Genomic DNA, 10686 nt, shown 5'->3' with positions numbered 1-10686 from the left:
TTATAGGTTTAAATAACCAAGTTTTAGATGATCTTTACTACCTGTTTGAACTTTATTTTTTGCTTGCCTGTTCAGCTCTAGGTTTGTTACATTCTTTAAGAATGTTCTTTCGGCCAGGCACATATTAAATCCCTCCAGGCTAAAGAAGAAAAAAAATCTTATTTTCTTAACTTTTCAATTTTTTCTTGCACAAAAATAAATATACGATGACCTGTGTAAAAATAATTTTAGAATATTTAATGGTTCTCGGAATAATAACCTATTTTCATTTTTAGTACGAGTGCATATAGGTAATTCCATGTGAAAACAACAAGTCGAAATAACCCACCATCTCAGAAATACTTAATTTTTTGCAGTTAATAGTGTCGTTAGGAATAATCAAAAATAATTTGGAGCCAATGTCATTTTAAGAGTTATGGGTCTTTGAAGTTTGAGATTTTTTACATTTTTTTATTCTCTGCGCTCTTAGCGACGTCTATGGCAACACTAAAAAGGTAAAGTATACACAGTTACATTAACCATACGTTTACAAAATTTAATAGGTATAGAAACTTTTGAAGAAAGAAATCAAAAATCATTACTTAAAGTTATTAGATCTTATATTTGATGAAAAACTTTGAAATGCAAACCGGGTTTTTAACAATAGTTTTTCAGTAAACATGTCTAGTTTAAAATTAATTGCAGAAAAGGTATTGATCTTATATTTAATGAAAAACTTTGAAAAACTTTATTCATTTTGAATCTTTACAATAATTGTTTAGATATAAATACCAGTAAGAGGCAAAAATTATTTCACTGTTTTTTTATGCTATCTATTTTATTATTGTTTTATTTTTGCAATTTTATTTTTGCATTTTTATTTACCGTTTTGGTAATCTCCATATAGAGATTATAACTAAAATAACTTCTCACAAAAAAATAATAACTTCTCACATATGTATTATTATTAATACTAAAATGTTAAAACCAATTGCTCCATTTAATTAATTAAACGAGAAACCAGAAATTCATTTTTATTTTAAACTAAGTGTAATCATAGATATGGTCACACTTACTAAGTTTAAAATAAAGATGAATTTCTGGTTTCTTGTTTAATTAATTAAATGGAGCAATCGGTTTTAAACTAAATAAGTGTAATCATAGATATGATTACACTTATTTAGTTTAAAATAAAAATGAATTTCTGGTTTCTTGTTTAAATAATTAAATGGAGCAATTGGTACTGATAACATTGATATTGCTGATGATTACACAAATGAAAGTATAAATAAAGAAAATGTATTTAACGTTCAACAAGAAGCTGATATAAAAAAAAACAGGCAAGAACTTTCTGATTGTCTCAATATAATTGGCGTGTCACCAGTCAAGTTTCACGGAAAGCCATTTGCGAATCGTATGAGTATTGGGAGAAAAAAAAAAATTAAAACTATTACAACAGTTTTCAAAGAAAAGTTATCAAGTTCTTTGAAAATTCCATTGACAGAAGTTGAAGTTTTCGATAATGAATATATTCTTGATTTAAAAAAAAAAGTTGTTCAGTTCAAAAAATTGTTAGTTTTGATAAAAGATAAACTTGAAAAATGCTGTTCATTTAGGGACAAAATTCAAATATTGACTTTGTGCCTACAAGAATGGTCGATTGAAGCAGCTAGTGAGTATTTTGGTGTTTCAAAGTATCTAATTATAAAATCTAGATCTTTAGCAAAGAAGGAAGGATTTCTTGCAGTTCCACAAACTTAGCGAGGTAAAATGCTGCCTGATCAAATAAATACTTTATTGAAAAATTTTTATGAAGGTGGTGAAAACTCTCGCCAGATGCCTAGTCAAAAGGATTTTGTGAGTGTTAGTTGGAAAGTCCATATGCAAAAGCGACTACTTTTATCAAGCTTAAAAGAGTTATTTGTCTCATTTAAAATTCTGTATCCACATGTAAAGTTAGGGCTTTCGAAGTTTTGTGTTTTAAGACCTAAATGGTGTGTTTTTCCAAACTCATCAGAAACTCATTCTGAGTGTGTTTGTATCTACCATCAAAACATGAAGTTAATTTTCCTTCACATTAAAATTGATTACCATGAACTATATAAATTTATTGTTTGTGATATGCAAAATAAAGAATGCATGTTAAATCTATGTATACAATGTAAAAAAAAACATCTAAATTAGAAGAAAAGCTATTCTAACTAATAAGGCAGTTTGAGGAAAAAGATACTATCGAATTTAACCAATGGGCTACTACTGATAGATCAGATTTAGTTATACAGCTTGCAATCATACCAGATTATCTAAATACGGTGATGGAAAAACTAGTCAAGCTAACAGCCCATTCATATATTTCTAAATGCCAATCTAAATATTTAAAAAATCTTAAAGAAGAACTGCCATCAATCAGTGCAATAATTCTAGGAGATTTTGCAGAAAACTATAGTTTTGTTGTGCGGGATAAAGTACAAGGTTTCCATTGGAATAATCTTCAGTGCACACTTCATCCAGTAATTGTGTACTATAAAGAAAATCAAGTGTTGTATTCCACTTATTGCACATATTGCATTATATCAGAAGATAACAATCATGATGTAGCAATGGTTTACGAGGTACAAAAATCAATTATCAATAATCTGAAGCAAAAGATACCCAGCATTGTAAACGCAATCTACTTTTCTGATGGCTGTTCATCTCAATATAAAAACTGCAAAAGCATTTTTAACCTATGTCAGCATAAATTAGCTAATATTAGTTGGCAGAAAATTTCTACAAATCAAATATTGAACTCACGTGATATGTTTACATATTGCACTAACAATATCAAAGGTATAAACTTTATTTTTATTTCATATGAAAGTTTGGTTGAAACAAGATTATTACAATCTGAACTATTTAAAAATGTAAAAACAATACCAGGAACAAGAGACTTTCATGAGTTTATTCCTGTATGTCAAAATGAAGTTAAGATGAGATACTGCAGTGATGACACTATGCCTAGTTTGACTTACATATTTAAAAATTGTGAGATGCAAGGTGATGTGGAATTTAAATTTATGTAACAACATAGCCCTTGAACCTTGAAAGACATTTGCTTGCTTCTTTTTATCAATTATTACTCAGAATCAACAGTTTGTGTATGTCTATGATATGTATATGACAATATATTTCATTTGTTGAAAAAAATTAATTACCTGATTTTGTTTTGTTTTACATTTCAAAGAAAAACAAAAAAATATTTATAGTTCACTAGTTTGTATAAATATTTGTGAATTCATAAAAACACGGAATTCGAAGAGTTAATGCGTTTTGGTATTTAAAATTGAGTTTATTTATGTACATGCATGTCATGGATATTGCAGTTTTACACCTAAGTGAAAATACCTTTTATTTTTTTGACTGGCTCTGAGTGAATATACCTGTTTTTAATACTTAAATATTTTTAAGTTCATTAAATATGCAAATTGTAGTTTTACACGTAAGTGAGAACTCTTACTTTCTGATTGTGCCTAAACATAAATATTAATCAATCTTCTGTCTCAATCTCAATATACTTTCAATCAAAAATAAAAATTAAATTTTTTAGATTAGTAAGTCAAAAAAACAGCTCAGTTTTTTTTTTTTTTAGATATCTATATATACTTACAGAATATGAAGTTTGGAAATATATAGATCATAACCTTTTCTGTAATTCTTCTCAAAGTAAGCATGTTTAATATTAAATTTTATTAAAAACGCCGATTTACTCTTATTGATTTATTAATAAATATAAAAAGTTATTATTTCTTAGTATAATTTTATGGTTTAGCATCTAATAATATGTGGAAAATTTCAAATAATGAAATAATATAAGGTAACAGCGTATGTATCGACATTTACTTGTTACTAAAGACGTTGCTAGGGGAGCGTGATAAGTAAAAAAGTTTTGGATTTCAAACATAACTTCTAAAATATTCCGATTTGTTTAAAACAACTATGGGAAATTCTTTTTGGCGTAGTTAAGCATCTTTGTTGCAAAAATTAAGTCATTTAGAGATAGTGGGTTATTTTTTTGAATTTTTGATGTTGTTTTGACTTGGAATTACCCGTATATTTATTTTTGTGACGGTCTTTTAAATATTTAATATTTAAAAAACCACATTTTTTTTCTTCTCTTCCGGAATAATTTAGTTTACCGGTAATAAAGAGTTTTATGCCGATAGTTTTCTTTACTGAGAATCAAAGCATTTTTATATATTGTACCATTTTTTATATTATAACTATAAATAAAAAAGCTTTCAGGAGAATAACCTGAATTTCTATACAGTTCACACCTATAAAAATGATTTAAAGTATCTTACTGCAGAGGTAGCCAGAGTATTTTTTTATTTTTGAAAAGTCGATTGATTGCATAACATTTGTATCAAATAAAAAACTGACTACCTGAGGTAACATGATTCAATCCATTAATCTTTGCAGACTGAAAAAAACATGAAAAAACTATTAAAACATGAAAAAACCATTTTTTTTAACGTTTTTTGGTTTTAAATTAATTTAATATATCATTAAGTTAATAATGCAAAATGCAAAATTTTGATTTTTGTCATAAGCAATTCGAAAATTTATCAAAAACATTTGGTTTTTTAACCCTAAAATTCGCCTTTTTAAAAAAGAAAAATTACAAAAAAAGTTAATCTTTTTTTAAATCAGGAATTACTAACCTAATTCCGAAAAAAGTATTAAAAAAGTTAAAATTGGAAAAATCTTTAAGAAATGTAAATAAAATGTAAATAAAACCCTCCGCTAAGTGACGCATAGTGCGCCAGCCCAATCTAGCTCATGCGAAAAATAAAACTTTAATATAAAGCAAAATATATATTTAAAAAATGTGTCATTAATAGCATTTTAAACTATATTGAATAAACATGCAATTATTATTATAAAATACATTAATTGTTAAAAATTTCAAAAAAAATTGTTTAGTAGATTGCGATAACAAAGTATTCCGTTATGAAACTCAAACGTGCTATGTGACGATGCTGGCTTTCTGTCACATTCCACTTTTAAAAAATACTTGGATAAATGAATCAATAATCGAACACGCAAAACCTAAAATTAATAAAATTCAATAAAATTAAATAAAAATAGTAAAGATTACCACCTAACGGTGAATAAGGTACATAATAATAATAAATAAGGAATAAGGCGCTTTTATTTAAACTTTTAAAGTCCGTTTTCTAATTTCTCAAATTTTCTTAGTTTGCAATGAGTTTCATCTTTGTTTAAGTTTCAAATTAAATGTTTGCATTGAGTTCTTTGAAAAAAATGGTTCACATCTCAGCGATAAACAGAAATGTGAACCATTTTTTTTTCATTGGAATCTTTAACTCCTAAAACAGTCAAGCCTTAATCTACCCAATAGTTTGCTATAAGTAAATAAACATATGCACTACATTTTTTATTTAATGAAAAAAAAAAAAAAAAAAAGAAACACTTAGCTTAACTTAACTCAGAGATATAAATGCATCCTAAGAACAACTCTTCTGAGATTTATTGTGCAAGAAACTTTTCTGAGATTTAGTGTGAAAGAAAATCGATGCAAAAAAGTATTGCATAATCTAAAGTTAACCATTAATCTAAGAATACTAAATCTTGTTTTTTATTTTTATGGAACACCTTCAACACTAAGAAAGACAAGCCTAATATTACAATAATGTTGAAAATTAATAGTGTCATGTACAACTCTACATGAAGTAAGCATTTCATATAGAAACATATAATCTTCTTTTTCAATAGCAGCGTTAAAGCAACAATATTCTTATTCATTTCCAGTAGCTTCTTAGGTACCACAAAGTTTTATCTTTTGCGCTATAGTATCTTTTACCTACATTAATGAAGTTTCTGAAAACGCTGTTTCTATAATATATTTATCAGCGGCTCTATTGATAATAATTTAGTCAAATATTCCAGGCTTAATAAAAAATCACCACGGAAATAAGAACACTTTTAATCTTCAACGTATCGGCACACACACTTCAGCCTGATGTTGTCAATGTAATGAAGGACTCTGTAACAAAGGAATTACTAAAACATACTCGCAAGGTTGTAATAATCTGTTGTGCTGCTATTGTCATGGAAATTTGAAAATTTACCAAAATGTTTTAAAGTAATAAAATTTGCATAAGTTTTTTAAAATTTGCACTTAATTATAATTTTAAGACATTTTGATTTGCATATGTATTCACGTTATCAAAAGCCAACAAATAAACTGAATGCAATAGTCTAATAGGCTATTAAATATTGTTATTAAATAGCAAAAACGTATTTTCAATGCAGTCTCACTTAAAATACCTAAAATTATAGCTGAATGGTCATCAGACCATTTTCACCATCCCGTCTGATGACCATTCAGTTAATGAAGGTATCGTTTACATATATTATGACCATAAAATTTATACTAATGAAATTGAAATTTGGACGCAAGTCATTTGTCTGTCAACATTTACATAATAAATTCTCACAAAGAACTGCATTTGTTTTATCAGATTATATTTATTTTATTACCACATTTAATCCAAATATAATTCACATAGATAACACTAAAACTGAAAATATTGACTTCTATATCAATAAACTGAAAGATGATTCAAATGATAATATTATTTCAGGAAAAAATAATACTTTTAAAAATAATACTAAAAGTGCCACTGACATCATCCCAAATAATATTGAAAATACTAATATACAAAGCACTTACTATGGTTTAAAAGGCATAACACATCTCTCATTAATAGAGAGCATTTTTATAATGGTATTGTAAATATTGACCTTATTAACTTTGTGGCTCCAAAACTATATGGTATTAATTACATACGCATTAGGGTTGGTTATACTTTTAAAATTTTGGATATGGGAGCGCACGTAATATTTTTTTTATGCATTTGGATATTAGAAGAGATTTGAATAATTTTTTTCTTCTTAAAAAGTTTATCCAGTGGGGGTGCAGGGCGTTTGAAAAATATAAGTTTTACTAAAGACTCATCAAAATGGCACTTTTCTGCCTTTTTTTAAAAAGCTTATGGGAATGCAATCATCAAAAAATAATTAGACATAATATAGACAAAAATAAAACATAACCTATGGTGCTACTTTACTTAAGACCATACAAACCGCAAGACGTAACAAAAGTTGTCTACCATTATGGGTTTTACAAGAAAAAAAATATTTATAAATGCTAGATATGGTAGAGTGCGTAATAATTTAATTATGTAATAGGGTATTGGAAGAAACATGAATAATTTTTTTTCTCTTTAAAAGTTTGTCTTGTGGGGGTGCAGGGTGTTTAAAAAATGTCAATTTTACTAAAAACTCTAAAAAAATTAGTATAAGAATCTTATCTGTTATTTTCAATGTTCATAATACAACTAATATACAAAATGAGGTGAATCATAAAACATGGTTATCAAAATTTGTGGGCTCGGGACTAATATCCCCCTCTCCATTATTATTAAAAACCATAAAAATTGGTCAATAACAGGAAATGGTGCATGATTTTTTGTATGTTATAAAGTTGGTCTTTTACCTAATTTGAAGGATAATTACTAAGATAATAGTTTCCTTGAACGATTTGCTTTTTAAACGTGCTCTATTTATTTATGATCACTTTGACATCCTAAATATTGTAATAAACAAATGAAGAAATGATGTAATTAACAAATTTATAACAAATATATATAGATAGTCTTTACTACAAAAAGCTACCAATATTTTTTAACAAGAATAATATTAATTTTATTGTGATACTCTATTCGAGCTAAGTCTACTCGAGTTTTAAGTCTACTCAAGCTCAAACAGTATTAAAATGCCCTAAATTGCATGAATTATTGGATAATGGACTCAAACTTTGTTTATCGGAGCTGCCTACGATGAGAGATTTTACAATATGGTACTTTATTGCGTGAAAGATCAGTAACACACTTGAGTACAAGATGTATGTGTATACAAATATTTATTCAAGAAAAAAGTATTTGGATGTCAGGAAATTCTACAATCCCGTTGGTCTCAGAAAAATATGCAGTCAATAAACTTGTTCTTGAATGGAACATTGCAAAAGACATTGGAAAATTGAGAACTACTTTAAAAAGAAATATTTATGAGGGAAAACTTGATAAGTTACTTGATAAAGTTGACTTGACAAAATGTAAGTGCAAAATCTTATGCTGTAATGAAATTGGATGCGATGGTTGTGTTTTTAAAGCCCATGTGACTTGTACATGTCCAAAAGTAGCAAAGATACCTTTGCAAGAACTATTTTTCTTACAAGCTCAAAGAAATAAAATTGGCAACAAAAGTACTTTACAAACAGGATTAGTTGATGTATTCGAGACATATCGCTTAACAAGATATTTGGATAGAAAAGAATCAGACTCTAAATACCTGGAGCAAATAGTGAGGATATCACAAATATTTTTTCAATTTATGTTGAAACTTGAATTAAAAAATATAACTGTTTTATTAAAATTGATAAACATAACTTGAGCATTTATTTTCTCCTTTAGCTGTAGAATTTCAAACAACAATAGACAATTCAGACATTGGCAATGAAAATGTAAATAATTCAGAGAAAGCTTACTTCAGTTTGAAAAAAAATTACTTAGATATTACTTTAGATATTCGGGTTTCTTAAGCAGCTATAAGGTATGGAGTATCTAACGAGCTACAGCAGCCATAGCTACTGCTGCTTTAGCTTCTGCAAGAGATGCAAATTATTTAAAGAAAAATACTGATATTTCCATTGATCAAAACAAAATAAAACGATGTAAGAATAAGTTAATGAAAGAAATCTGAAGTAGAACTGAAAAAGCGACAATGAATGATAATAGTCAATGTATTTTTTTTGAAAATCTGAAAAAAATTTAAGTACATGAAAGAAGAAGATGGAAAATTACATCCAAAGGAAAAAAAAGGTATATACCAATTTCATTTCACTAACAATTCGTAAGAAAGATTAGAAACTGCAGCTAAGCAAATAGCTGATAAGCTTCACCAATTTTTGTGCATCATGATGTTGGAGACTCTTTAGTTGTAATTGGTGCGGACTCAACAAATTTAAACACTAGTTGGAAAGGAGGTGTTATATACTACCTATAACATAAATTGGATAAAAAAACTAATATTGATAATTTATGCTCTTCATACGAATTAACTTCTTCTCCGACATCTTATGATTCAGCTTGATGGAAAAACTGCACCAAAAAATAATTTTTCTGGTTCTATTGGAAAACTTATAGGTAAGGTTACTAGCTTCAAAGTCAAAGATAACATAATAAAAAATTGAATTTCCTAATGCAATTATAGATCTTGACTCTAAAGTTGTAAAATCACTTTCAGATGATCAAAAGTATCTTTATGAAATTACCCATGCAATTAAAGCAGCAGTTTTTCCAGACAATTTTAAAGGCAAAGAAATTGGGCCACATTTGCATGCAAGATGGTTGAATTTTGCAAATAAAATATGTTTACTTTAGTGCTCAGAAATCTTACTTTCAGTTGAAGAAACATACAATCTTCAACTTCTGGTGGAGTTCTTTGTTAGAGTTTATGCGCCACTTTGGTTTGAAAATAAAGTAAAGTGGAAGTGGACTGAAGGGCTTCTTTGTCATCAAAGACTTCAGGTTAAAGTCATTGTAATGCCCTATGTTTATAATCTTCATGGAATGCTTATAGTGAAAATGTTCTTCAAGCATTGTTATGTAGTCTAGAAAAAAAAGAAAGAGAATTTGCAGTTAAAACAATTTTAAAACTAGGAGGAGATTCAGAATATGGAAACACCAACGTAAGAAGTAGAAAACATATACATAATGAAAATGCCGATTGACTTTTTGATCTAATTATTTGGAGTTTGGACGTACACGAACCTTTACTTACATGTTTATTGTCAAAGGATGAACTTTTAAAATACAATAATACCTCGATGTATGTACCCTGTTTCCATTTTAATGGGCAAGCTATTGAAAGATGTGTCCAAGAAGACACAAGAGGTTCTCAATCGGTATTTGGAAAAGATAAAAGAGATGGGTTCATCAGAGTAACATTAGCACATCGAGAAATCACGCTTGTGAACCAATCAATAAAAAATTTTAATTAATTTATTATCACAGTACATAAATTTAGTTAAATATATTTTTTCTCTCTTATGACATTTTTTAAGGACCAATAAATTTTTAACCCTTCAGAAGTTTTGGAACTTTAGATTGTGAATTATTGTAGACACTAAATATTAGGAACCTTATATTATTTATTATTTATAGAGTAAGCTTTTGTCTTCTTTTGATATCCTACAGCAAACACGGTAAACTTACATATATGTTTTTGTAAGACCTTATGAAGAGTAGCACCCAAAATTATGTTGTATTTTAATGTCTATATGTCTATATTGTTTGTTAACTAAAGAAAAAAGTAAAAACGTGAGTTTTGAGATTGAATTTGATGAGTTTTTAGTAAAACTTTTTTCAAATGCCATGCGCCCCCACAAAACAACCTTTTTAGAAGAAAAAAAATTATTCAGATTTCTTTCAATATCCTATTACATAATTAAATTATTATATGCTCTACCATTTCTAACATTTATAAATATTTTTTTTCTTGTAAAATCCATAATGGTAGACAACTTTTCTTACAACTTGTGTGTTTGTATGACCTTAAGTAAAGTAGTACCTTAGGTTATGT

The 10686-nt window shown here is 27.6% G+C and overlaps 1 protein-coding gene across 2 annotated transcripts in view; it reads right to left on the bottom strand.

Moving 5' to 3' along the window:
* Positions 1 to 4820: 4820 nt before the first annotated feature.
* Positions 4821 to 10686, bottom strand: part of LOC136082291 (uncharacterized) — a 91278-nt gene continuing 85412 nt past the window's right edge. For both annotated transcript variants that reach the window (XM_065801051.1, XM_065801050.1), the window contains exon 14: positions 4821 to 5067. In XM_065801051.1, coding sequence (XP_065657123.1) covers positions 5009 to 5067 — 59 coding nt within the window. In that variant the 3' untranslated portion in view covers positions 4821 to 5008. The remainder of the gene's footprint in view (positions 5068 to 10686) is intronic.

The sequence above is a fragment of the Hydra vulgaris genome, chromosome 07 (genome assembly GCF_038396675.1).
Source record: "Hydra vulgaris chromosome 07, alternate assembly HydraT2T_AEP".
NCBI lineage: Eukaryota > Metazoa > Cnidaria > Hydrozoa > Anthoathecata > Hydridae > Hydra > Hydra vulgaris.
Note: the sequence above shows the minus strand (reverse complement) of the source record. Positions and strands in the feature narration are given on the sequence as shown.